Source organism: Lipotes vexillifer, unplaced genomic scaffold, assembly GCF_000442215.2.
Source record: "Lipotes vexillifer unplaced genomic scaffold, Lipotes_vexillifer_v1.1 scaffold75, whole genome shotgun sequence".
Taxonomy (NCBI): Eukaryota; Metazoa; Chordata; class Mammalia; order Artiodactyla; family Lipotidae; genus Lipotes; species Lipotes vexillifer.
This window is the reverse complement of record NW_006771517.1, coordinates 1,673,000-1,685,303: the sequence shown is the minus strand read 5'-3', so window position 1 is coordinate 1,685,303 and position 12,304 is coordinate 1,673,000. Positions and strand designations below refer to the sequence as shown.

The 12,304-nt window shown below is 48.1% G+C and overlaps 1 protein-coding gene across 2 annotated transcripts in view; it reads left to right on the top strand.

The window, feature by feature from the left end:
* TM9SF4 (transmembrane 9 superfamily member 4) overlaps positions 1 to 12,304 on the top strand; it is a 57,343-nt gene that overhangs the window by 25,719 nt on the left and 19,320 nt on the right. The window contains exons 3-8 of one of the 2 annotated variants that reach the window (XM_007446858.1): positions 3,767 to 3,866; positions 8,134 to 8,302; positions 8,400 to 8,529; positions 9,736 to 9,859; positions 11,470 to 11,588; positions 11,691 to 11,802. In XM_007446858.1, the coding sequence (XP_007446920.1) occupies positions 3,767 to 3,866; positions 8,134 to 8,302; positions 8,400 to 8,529; positions 9,736 to 9,859; positions 11,470 to 11,588; positions 11,691 to 11,802 (754 nt within the window). The remainder of the gene's footprint in view (positions 1 to 3,766; positions 3,867 to 8,133; positions 8,303 to 8,399; positions 8,530 to 9,735; positions 9,860 to 11,469; positions 11,589 to 11,690; positions 11,803 to 12,304) is intronic. The other variant, XM_007446859.1, reaches the window with a different exon arrangement.

Sequence of the window (12,304 nt, the reverse complement as noted above, 5' to 3'; positions counted from 1 at the left end):
TTTTTTTTGCGGTACGCGGGCCTCTCACTGTTGTGGCCTCTCCCGTTGCGGAGCACAGGCTCCGGATGTGCAGGCTCAGCAGCCATGGCTCACGGGCCCAGCCGCTCCGTAGCATGTGGGATCTTCCCGGACTGGGGCACGAACCCGTGTCCCCTGCATCAGCAGGCGGACTCTCAACCACTGCACCACCAGGGAAGCCCAAAATGTTTGCTTCTTAAAGAAAGGCATTTACCTAAAAAATGAATCATATCCAAGAAAATAGCAGAATAAATGGTAAGTAGATAGGGCAAGTTGGTACATGAGTGATTAGGATTTGAAAGCATTGCCCTAAATCAGAGTCCAGAAGAACAGCCAACTGGGCCACCTCACCTTGTCAGCCTAGATGCCCACCTGTGGGTCAATCACCTGTGACAGGGTTATGGGAGAGTCCTTTAAAATATGGTTGATCGGGGCAGTGGGCAGGCTGGCACCTTGGTTAATGTCTTGGACTCTTGGTGGCATTCTCAGAGCCCTAAACACGGCTGAGGGTTGGTGGTGGATCTTCTTGGATCTCATTTCCCAGGAAACAAACTCTAAGGTGGAGATTTGGTGCAAGAGATTTATTGACTAGGCGCTCCGGGTCGGCACTCGGGAGGGAGTAAGGGAAGCAGGACTGGGCAGAAGGAGATATTAAGCTGTGATACAACAGAGTCCTATGGAAGGCTCTGGAACTGGAGTGGCCAGCTGCAGAGTTCTCCCACATTGAGGCAAGAGGAGTGGCCACCAGACAAGGGGTGTGACCTTGTTCCAGAGCTCCCAGCTATAAGGACTCCTCTCTACCATCACCCAAATATAACCACTCTTAATATGGGTTATTTTTTTTCTTAATCTTTTTTTCTATGCAGTGTTTACAGTGTAGGGGACTCGGCATTCTCACACTTCCATAAACCCCCAGCTTCTTGACTACCACATTGGTCCCCCATAGGCAAAATAACGTATAGTTTTTAAGTAGTCCTGCAAATCCTTAGTGATTCTGTACAAAGGTCTAGCAAAAGTTATAAAGCAATGAAAATAAATTCTGCTATTAAAATGTACATTTCTTGTTGATGGGAACCACATCTTCACTGGTCTGTGCAAAAGCAAAGCAGTGAGATTGTGTGAAAATAAAGTTTTAAGCTGTCCTAAGCATCACAGTGTTCAAAAGGGGAAACAGAAGCCCAGAAAATCACAAAGGGCCATCCACCTGACACGCTGTCATGTACATGTGCCTTTGTTTGCCACCACATTTTGGGCATTTGCAAAATTATAAATTGCTACATGTCATGCTTATTTGGGGCATTAGATGCAAAGCAACTTTTCATTATCCAGGGGGAGTTAACCAGTTTAGAGGTTAAAAATATAACACATTTGTGGGAAAACGAAAACTACCACGAATCAAGTTCTCCCAGGGCTGGGATATTATCTTTCTCGGTTGCTGCTGTGTCACCAGCTCCTAGTACATAGCCTGGTAAGGTGGATAAATACATATGATCAATGACTATTAGAAAGTGTCTGCATTTAGAACTATGTAGTAGTAACAAGCAAATGCACCATTCCATGTGCTGCATTACTGTGAGCATCCCTCTTCCTTGGAAGTCAGACTTGTAATTTTCGGGAACGATAATTAAAGTCACCTTTATTGAGGATTATTTACATGCCAGGCATTATGCATGGCTTGGCTCAAGATGCCCCCTAAGAGCCCTCTGAGTCAGATACTGTATGTTTTAGAGATTCACTGAACATTTTACAGTTACAGAAACTGCGGCCCAAGGAAGTGAACCAACTTGCCCAAGGTCACATTGTGAGGGAGACATAGGGTTAGTTCAGAGCCCGGCTCTTAACCGCCGCAGTACTCTTCCTCCCAGTGCCTCTGGCAGAAGCCCCCTCCAGAGCAAAGCTTGTGGCATGGGGAGGACAGGGTGGCTCTGGCTTCAGTCCTGCCAAGCCGGGCATGTGAGAGCTACACCTTGGGTGGGAAGGGAGAGGGCGGGAGGGGACATAAAGGTGAGACTCAGTTTCTTTGTAATGTGGATTCTTTTTTGATTGTCCAGAAGGAGAGAATACTAAGAAACACAAAATAACAGGCTATTATAACAGATAATAACTTTTTGGTCATTTTGCCTCAAGCAGTTCATGAGATGCTTAATAGAGGTCCCCCGTCCTTCAATCCAACATCTAAAAAGCTCTGAAACTTAAGAGTTTTTCTGAGTTTCTCATTGTAGGCGAGACCTGACCTGAACTGTTTATTAACTTTATTTTTCCCACTTAGTATGAATATTTTTGCGTTTACTTGTCATTGAATGTGGGGTACTGCTCCAGACCCAGCTGGGGGGTGTTATAAAACCCATGGTTTTATAATATACCACATTGCTCTTTTAAAGTTAGAAAAATTCCTAATTCCAAAGCAAGAAATTTAAGTAAGGATTGTGGACCTGGATTCTAAAAACTATTTATACTTTCAGATGGTGTATGAGGAATGGTTGCTAGTTTTTAAATAGCAAAGATAATTTTAGTTGCATTTAAATTAAAATTTGGGACTTCCCTGGCTGTCCAGTGGTTAAGACTTCGCCTTCCAATGCAGGGGGTTGTGGGTTCAATCCCTGGTCGGGGAGCTTAGATCCCATATGCCTCGCAGCCAAAAAACCAAAACAAAACAGAAGCAATATTGTAACAACTGCAGTAAGGACTTTAAAAATTGTCCACATCAAAAAAAACTTTAAAATAATTAATTGATTAATTAATTAAATTTTTTTTTTGCAACATTTTGACTGGTTCTATTTTATCCATGTTTTGGGGAGTTGTCTGTGGCTGTCACTGTTTCCAGAGCTGCATTCTGTGTGCTTGCGTCACTTCCTAAATGTTCTTCTTCATGGTCTTCTTAAACTTCATCTTTAATGGTTGCATAATATTTAATTGAACGAATATATTGTGGTTTACTGACCAATTTCCCATTATGGGGCTTTTAGCTGTTTTTCCATTTTTTTCTCTCTTTTTTCATTGTGCAAACATTTATCGAGCACCTACTGTGTACCTAGATCTCTAGGCACGGTGGTTACATACGTAAGCAAGACACATATGGTCCTTGCCCTCATGGAGCTTAATCTTAAATTCTAGTAGGGGAGGCTGATTTCTCTGGAAAAAGAAAACAAAAACATAAAATAATTGCATTTTATCAGACGTGCTACAAAGATAACTAGAAGTGTTGAAATACAGAAGATGAGGGAATTCCTTTGATAAGATGATTAGGAAAGGACTCGAAGGTGAGGGGATTTAAGCTGAGACCAAATGTGAGAAGGAGTCAGAGAGTCGGGCAGAGAGGAGCAGGTTCAAAGCCTGAAGCAGGAGAGAGCTGGTCAGGCTCAAGGAACTAGAGGCAGAAGACCACTGTGGTTAGGAATGAGGAGTGAGCTCTTTGTTCCTGAAGTTTTTTCCCTTATTCGGAGTTATTTCCTTAGGAAAGATACCCAGAAGTGAAATTATAGGGTCAAAGGATATAAACATGTTAAGGACTCTGAGTATATATTGGATTTGGTTGTGATTTTAAACAAAATCTATAATGTAATCTAAAACTAGTGAACTGCGAAATAATTGTATTGTGTAGTATACCAGAGTTGTGTCTGCTGCGGTTAGTTTGCTTATTAGGTAATAATGCCGAGTATACTAAAGATGAGTGGGTACCAGGGAGGATTACTGAAACAGTCATCTTGATTTCTGGGTTGAGGAATAATGGCCTCCCTTCTCCCACTAGGCTGTGAAGCTCACCAGCTCTCGCACCCAGCTGCCTTATGAATACTACTCACTGCCCTTCTGCCAGCCCAGCAAAATAACCTACAAGGCAGAGAATCTGGGTAAGTTCTTCTCTCACACTGCTGTCACGCTATCCCAAAGAAGAACCCAGATCTTTTCATAATGTTAATAGCAGTTAATCCTTATATAGCACCTACTGTGTGCTGTACACCATTCTACATAGTTTATATACAGATTAGCTTATTTAATCCTCATAACATCCCAAAGGAGGTAGTTGTGGTGTTTATTCCCATTTTGCAGGGTAAGTGACTTGCCTCTGGTTATACTGTTAATTAATGGCTAAACTAGTCTTGGAATCCATGTAGTCAGGCTTCAGAGCTGGAGCCCTTGGCTGCTGCTTCGACTGGCTCTCCTTGATTTCTAGATAGCGCCTTCTGTTTCTTGTGGCTTCTGTAACCTGCTCTGCTTTTAATTAAAAGAATGAGTGATTATCTCTGGCCCTAATGGAATCAGGGACATCACCATAGTTCTTGCTAAGCTGTGCAGGCCTTGCCTCAAATAATGTGTGAAGCACCCAGTGCAGTGTCTGGCATATGTGTTCATAAATAGCAGCCATTTTGTTTTAATTCAAATAATTCTTCATTTGGTGGAATTTCAGGCTTAAAGGAAAAGACATTTGGTGGCCTCTATTGAGGACATGGTTATTAGTACTTACTCTGCCATCTCAGTGTTAAGTCCTGGAGATAAAAACTTGGAACCTTAACCTCCGTGAAGCTGGGGAATGTTCCTGCCTCATAGAAATGGAAACTTCCGTGTACAGAAGTTATCCTGCCACACTGTATCTCATTCCAGCTTTGTGTAGTGCCTCCCTCTGTGGCCTAGGGGCTCTTTGAGCAGCGGGATCATGTCTTACATGTGTCTCTCTCTGCCACTTCTGACCCAGTGTCTGACACATAGTTGTCATTCAGTAAAAGTTATCGTCCTCCCTGATTGGAGCAGAAACAGCCTTGATTGAATGCCTGTTGGGTCGCAAGCCTTGTACTCTATGTCCTCATCATCATCGCTGTTAATACTTAAAGGGCTCTAACAGTGAGCCAGGCATTGTTCTAAGCACGTCTGTGCTTACCTTAGTTAATTCTCACAACAGCCCTCTGAGGTAGCTACTCTTGCTATCCCCTTATCACAGATAACAGAAGTGAGGCACAGGAGGTAAAGTCACTTGCTACAGGTCACTCGCTGAGTTGGTGGCAGAGCCCAGGAACTCTGGCTTCAGGGTCCATAGCCTTAAGCAGTACACTCTGCGCACTGTCTTACTTGGTTCCGACTGTAACTCAGCAAAGCCAGGTATGATGGCCCCCATGCCATAGTAGAGGGCACAGCAGCTTCAGAGGTTTGAAAAACTTGCTTGTGGTCACATGGTCAATGGGTAGAGAAATTGAGATCTTAACCCCGCTTTTTTAACTCTAAAAACAGAATTCTTTCTGTTGTCCAGACTGCCTTTTCCAGAAAGGTTCATTTGGGCTGTCCAAGGGCTGTGCTCCCGATTATCATGTTGGTGGAGATTCATATCGTGGCGGGGGGGTGGGGGCATGTCTGCGGCAGCTGTACTAGAGTATAACATCAGACTCGCTTAGAGGGTCCACTCAGCTTGTTGCTCGTTTAGTGTGGCTGGCTGGCTGCTTCCAGCTTTAAAAATTAAAATGAATACTTCTGTATTAGAAATGAGCTGTTCCAGGCCAGTATGTCTTCTTTCTTGGTTTAAATGTATCAATAATTTCTAAATATCAAGAAGTGATACCCACCTTCCTTGATCTTCAGCCCTGTTCCTCTCTCTGTATGTTCTTCCTTTCCTCAAGTGAGCTCCTTATTGACCTTACTGAAAAGAAGTGAGTGGTAAGGCGTGGTGTAGAGGAAAGAGCCCAGGGGCTTAGCACTACCACAGTCACTGTCATAGGCTAGTCACTATCTGGGTCTGGTTCTCAACATTGTCATATGTAAAATGGCAGAGGATGACCCAGATCATTTCAGCAGTGGACCATGCAGATATCTTATTGGTGTTCTTGCCCTCCCACTGGCCAGTCCATCCCTGGGTTTTGCAGACTCACCTGCATAACTAGCCTTCTAAAGGAGGGGGAGAGCGGGGGAGAGGTGTAGAGACCTTCATCCAGGCGCCTTTTCACCCTCCCCCCTCTCCTGAGTGGCCTCATCCACTCTTGTCAGAGTGCTACTTTGCACAGCTGAGTGGTTCTCCCCACTGTGGTAAAGCTTGTGGCCCTGCCACCTACCATCTGTATCCCAGCAACTCGCAGCTTCTATCTATAGCCCTGACCTTTCCTCTGACCCTCAAATTCGGATATCTGACTGCCTGCTTGATATAGCCACTTGACTTATCCAAACTGAAAAAATGCCTTCAGTCTAAATTTGCTGTTTTTCCCATTTTCCCCCCAACTGGAACTTGGTTGTAGAAGCCTCATGGTCTTCCTGATATGCACCGCTCCACACTCACCCTTTGTGTCAGCCAGCACCAGCCCCCCTAGATTTCACCTCCTCAGTAGCTCCTGAATCTGTGTACTTGTTTCCGCCCTCACTATACCCTCTAATCCAGCCACCATCACCGCCCACTTGCATAGCTGACTGCCATCGCCCCCAGCCAGTTCCGTGCATCTTCGATATTTTCTTCACAAAACAGCCAGAGTGATCTGTAACCAGAATTGGATAATGTCTTCTGCCGCCCCTGTTAGAAATCCTTTATTGGTTTTTGTGGCTCTCTCGATAGAAATCAAACTTCCCGTTGGCCCACAGGCCCCCTGAGGTCCAGCTCCAGCCCGTCTCTCCAGTGCGCCTCAAGTCACCCTTGCCGTGTGCACTGCAACCGCACAGGCCTCTTACATTTACTGTGTCATCCCCCTGCCTTCCCCCCGCCCCCCAACCAGACAGGGATCCTTTGTGCGTGCTGTTCCCTTCTGTCTAGCATAGTCTTCCCCTATCTCTTTGCCTAGTTAAGGCTCTCTTCCTTTAGAGCTCACTTCAAGCATTACTTCCTCAGAGAAGCTGTCATAGACCTACTCCCCCACATCTAGAGCAAGTTCCTCATATTGTACTATACCTTCTCATTATCCTGATTAATCAATCTGTCTTTCCACTAGACCATAAGCTCCGTATGTCTGTTCAACATTATTTCTTCAGAGCCCAGCACATAACCAATATCCAGTGGATGTTTGGGAAGGAATGAATGAATGAACGAATGAATGACTAGGCCAAGAGTCCCACATCAAGCGGGTCCACACTGGTAGGCAGCTGTTAGACCAGGCATGTGTGGGCATTAGTGCCGCCTGTGGGCTTTGGTAGGTCTCCTTCAGCTTGCCCCAGTTCCACCTCATCCCAGTAGAAGTGTTAGAATGGCTCAGAATGGAAGCACCATTGGGTTTAGTTGACAGGCCCTAACTGCTCGGTGCCTGCTCTTGGAACATCTGGCAGCAGGTTTCTCTGAGGCAGTAGGCATGCAAGGGGTGTGCCAGTTTGTTAAGTTAAAAAGATGTTTTGGCTGAAAATCTCAGGTGCTGGATTTTACCCTACCTCCCTTCCTCCCTGAACCAGGATCTGAAGACAGAGAAATAAATAGGAAACATTATCTGCCCTTAAAGAGCTCATAATGAGGTATGAGGGCAGAAACTTAACCTATCAACATATTGTGCAAAGTCACATCATTGACATATGAAAAGGTGCAGAAGCGATGCTGGTGATAAAAATAGTATTTGTTGTCTTCCCACTCTGTGCCTGGTACTTTATTTCTCACTGTAACCCTGTGAGATGGGTACTATTATCCCCATTTTACAGATGAGGAAATTGAGGCTCATTGAGGTGTAAGTACTTACCAAGACTGCTAAGCTAGTCAGTGGCAGAGCCAGGGTTCAATAGCCCTCTCTTCACCACTGTACGATGCTGCCTCTATGCAGAGGGCAGTCCGAGGAGGGAGTCACGAACTCAGTCCTAAGGAGGTCAGGAAGGGCTTCCCGGAGAGTGGAATAGAAGCTGAGCTTGAAGGGTGAGGAAGAGTTTCCCAGGAATGTGGGGCAGGGAATGGCACTCCAAGCAAAGGAAACGACATGAGGCCCAGAGGCACGGAATGATGCGGCATGTTTGACGTCCTCTGGAGAGTCTGGTGGTGCTAGAGCACAAAGGGAGAGGAGGGACAACAGGGGGGTGTCAGGTGGGCAAGCCTGGCCTGAACAGGCAGGGCAACGCATTGAGTGCCAGGCTGCAGGACTGCTGAAGGCCCTGCAGGTGGGCCCTGTGTCTCCGTGGCTCTGCTGACCTCAGCAACCTCAGGGCTGAAGCTCTGAGCTCCATCTGTCTCTCTTATGGCAGGAGAGGTGCTGAGAGGGGACCGGATTGTCAACACCCCTTTCCAGGTTCTCATGAACAGCGAAAAGAAGTGTGAGGTTCTGTGCAGCCAGTCCAATAAGCCGGTGACCCTGACCGTGGAACAGAGCCGGCTCGTGGCCGAGCGGATCTCAGAGGACTACTATGTCCACCTGTGAGTTTTCCTCTGCTCCCTGCCAGCCTCGAGCTCCATAGGGGAGGGCACTGAGGGAGAGGCGGTCTGAGGGACTGAGCGGGCCTTGGGTTTCCAGCATTGCAGACAACCTGCCCGTGGCCACCCGGCTGGAGCTCTACCCCAGCCGCGACGGCGACGACAAGAAGAAGGAGAAGGACGTGCAGTTTGAACATGGCTACCGGCTCGGCTTCACAGACGCCAGCAAGGTGGGGTGTCTCGATGTGCTCAGAGGGCGGGGGAGCCACTGCCCAAAGTCACGAGCACTTGGGGCCACAGAGGAGGGGGAAACATGTAGCTCTAGGCTTAGGAAAGGTGGGGATGGCCAAGACAAGTTCCTCCTGGTGCCCCCGGCCATGGCCTGTCAGAAGTCTGAGTGCTGTGGCCTGGGCTCTGGCGGATGCTACACAGGAGGTGGAAGGCACAGTGCCTAAAAACTCAGACTCCACATAAATATATGATTATATGGATTATAAAATTAACCACCCCCCCCCAAAAAAAAAGGAAGTCTGGAACTTCATCAGTATGTAAAAGAGAGAGAGCTCAGCAGTGGTCAACAGCATGCAGGTTCCCTGGGTTTTGAATCCTGCCTTCACCACTTACCTTAAGCCTACCTCTTTCACCTCTCTAAGCCTTGGGTTCCTTATCTGTAAAACGTATGTTACAGCCATACCTGCCTTTTGGGGTTGTCATGCAGAGTAAATCAGATAATCTGTGTAAGCACTTTATAGCACAGCCACTGAGAAATATGCTAATGGCATTGATTGTAACAGTGATTCTCTTATATTTGTCATTTTCTAAACTAAACATATATTACTTAGGGAATAAAGAACAAAAGCATTTCTTTTGAGGCACAGTCCCTGTCCTCCAGGGGCTTCTTTCATAACTGGGAAGAGAACTGGCAGTATAAGATCCTGGATCTTAAGTCCCAATCCTGACCGTGCCAGTGCTTTGACGGTCAGGGCCAGAGGAGTTCAGAGGGAGCTAATTGTCCCAGAGGAGGTAGGCCTTGAAAAATAGGTAGGCTTGAGCTGAGTGAAGTTGGGACGGCATTCTAGTTAAGTGAATGCCGTGAACGGAGTTCAGGATGGGGACTGTTCACGGGGCAGGGAGGGACCCAGGGAGACCAGGCGAACTAACATGTCTAAGAGGGTGATGGCAGCTGGGTATGTTAGGGTGACAGAAGGCCTTGAATACCAGCCTAAGGGGTCTGAACTTGTACCGAGTAAGCGCCACAGAGCCCTGGAGGGCGCATGAGTAGCGGGTTGCTATAAGAGCAGTGTTTTTGGAACGCTGGTACAGTTGGGTCTGCTAGATGAGGGAAGGGACCTAATACCTGGCTGGTCACCCTGTGTGATTTTTCTGGTGGTTTCTTGGCTCCTAGCTATTTTGTTCTCTTTGTTGCTCTGTTTTAGATCTACCTGCACAATCACCTCTCGTTCATCCTTTACTACCACCGGGAGGACCTGGAAGAGGACCAGGAGCACACATACCGCGTCGTCCGCTTCGAGGTGATTCCCCAGAGCATCAGGCTGGAGGGTGAGTGGGGAGGTGTGACCAGAGGGGCAGGGCTGGACGGGCCTGGGCTTCACACCCAGGGTCTTTGCACCCTTGATTCCTGAAATGGCTGATAGGCCCCAGTGTGGCATACGGGCCCAGCCAAGGTGGGGTCACTACATTCCCATTAGAGAAGGTGGGGGGCAGTGGGAGAGCTGACATGGTGTCTCCTGGCCTGGCACAGCACCTTACCAGCTTACCACCTCCCAGCCCCCCCCCCCCCGGGGGGAAATGGGCAAGGTGGGGGGCAGTGGGAGAGCTGACATGGTGTCTCCTGGCCTGGCACAGCACCTTACCAGCTTACCACCTCCCAGCCCCCCCCCCCCAGGAGGTAATGTGCTGATTATGATAGGAACCGGAGGCTCAGAGAGGTCAGTGACTTGGCCAAGACCAAACAGCAGTTTGGGGCTTTGCTGGGCCTATCACAAGAACCAGCCAGCTCAAGAGCAAAGGGTTGAAGAACAAGGGGCAGGGGTACCGACAGAGCTGTTGGGCAGCAGGTTTCAGTGTTTCTGCTCCTCTATGTGAGTGATTGGCGTAGACTAAACTTGGCCCCGGGTCAACAGCTGTGCAGGAATTTGAGAGCCCAGGCCCAGCCTTGTGGGCCTGACAGGATCTGGTTGGCCTCACCTTGCCTGGCAGCCCTAGCTCACCACAGGGCGCACTTCCATTTAGCATGCCTGGCCTTTTGTCCACAGTGGTGGTGAGTTTCTGGAGTTTTTTTAAGCTGTGGAACCTCGTAGTCAAACAGAGTCATACGCAGAAGTCTTACGTAAAACATAGACCCTGCACCTCCGGGGCATCATACTGCCTCTCCTCCCCTCCCGTCTGTGTCATGGTTACAGCTTGACATTTACTGTGTGAGTGTTTGACAGCAGCTGCTCCCCCACTGGCTCTTCGAAGTTAGAGACCCTGTCTCCTTTTCTCACCACTTTCTCTCCAGCACAGTACCTGGCACATAGTAGGTGCTTATTTATTGTACGTTTGTTGGTTGAATGAATGGACAGATAGCAGGATGAACAAATGTGTAAATGAAGGAAGGAAGCATCGGAGTGATTGAATTACTAAAGTGCCAGGACTCTGGGGACTAAATGAGTGAGCGAACTTATGACAGAGTGAGTCAGTGTTGTTTTTGCCTGTTGAATGGGACTGAATGAGCAAATGAATGTTTGAATTGAGTGAAGGAAGAATTCGTTTGACTAAATAGGGACTCAGACCCCTCCCCACACACACCTCTCTGCAGCCCCTAAGGCCCTTTGGGAAGTCAGGGCTCTGGGAAGCACAGTTTTTTGTTTCTTTTTTTGTTTTTGTTTTTTCATCTTTATTAGATTATAATTGCTTTAAAATGCTGCGTTAGTTTCTGCTGTACAATAAAGTGAATCAGCTCTATGTATACCTATATCCCCTCCCTCTTGGGGCTCCCTCCCACCCTCCCCACCCCATCCAAGGGAACACAGTTTTAAAGCTCTGGTTGCCAGCTGTTCTCCCAGCCACTGCTCCGCCGCACGCTGCCTCTGAGGGGACCCGCAGAACAGTCCCTGGGTAGTGGCACCAGCCCTTGCAGGAACAGACTGAGTCTCTGTCTCTCACAGACCTCAAAACAGACGAGAAGAGCTCATGCACCCTGCCTGAGGGTACCAACTCCTCGCCCCAAGAAATTGACCCCACCAAGGAGAATCAGCTGCACTTCACCTACTCCGTGCACTGGGAGGTGAGAAGGGGCTGGAGCCCACGGCAGGGGAGGAGGGCTCTGGGCCGAGCAGGAGTTGCCAGGGTGGAGGCCTGACTCTCAAGTGCTTCCTTCCCCCACCAGGAGAGTGACATCAAATGGGCCTCTCGCTGGGACACTTACCTGACCATGAGTGATGTACAGATCCACTGGTTTTCTATCATTAACTCCGTCGTGGTGGTCTTCTTCCTGTCAGGTGAGAGAGCTGTGGGTTGGAGGGTGGAGAGGACAAGGGGGTGAGGGATGAGGGGCTGAGGTGTCACGTCACTCCCAGGAGACTTCTAGGGTGTTCTTGGAGCCAAGCATAGGTCAAAAACAGACATTAGGGCTCTGTGCAAGGCATCAGTACACAGGGATAAACAGATACACCCTCTGCTCTGGAGAGCTCCCTAGGGGAATACTGCGCCGCCTCTTCACGCACACTTTCATTGACTCATTCGACAGTGTTTCAGCGTTGCTCATCCTGTTTGGGCCCCATGCCGCGTGCTGGATATGGTGTTGAGCAAGCCCAACCCAGTCTCTGCCCTCACGGTCTGTATTCTGGTGGCAGGAGAGAGAGCGGGAAGCACAGAAGTAGTGGGGTTCCAGATGGTGCTAAGTGCTGTGGAGCATATGCGTGGCTGTTGAGGAAAGGGTGAAGGCTGCTTTAGAGGAGACCTCTCTGAATGAGGAGCCACCATTCAGAGACCTAGGGAAAG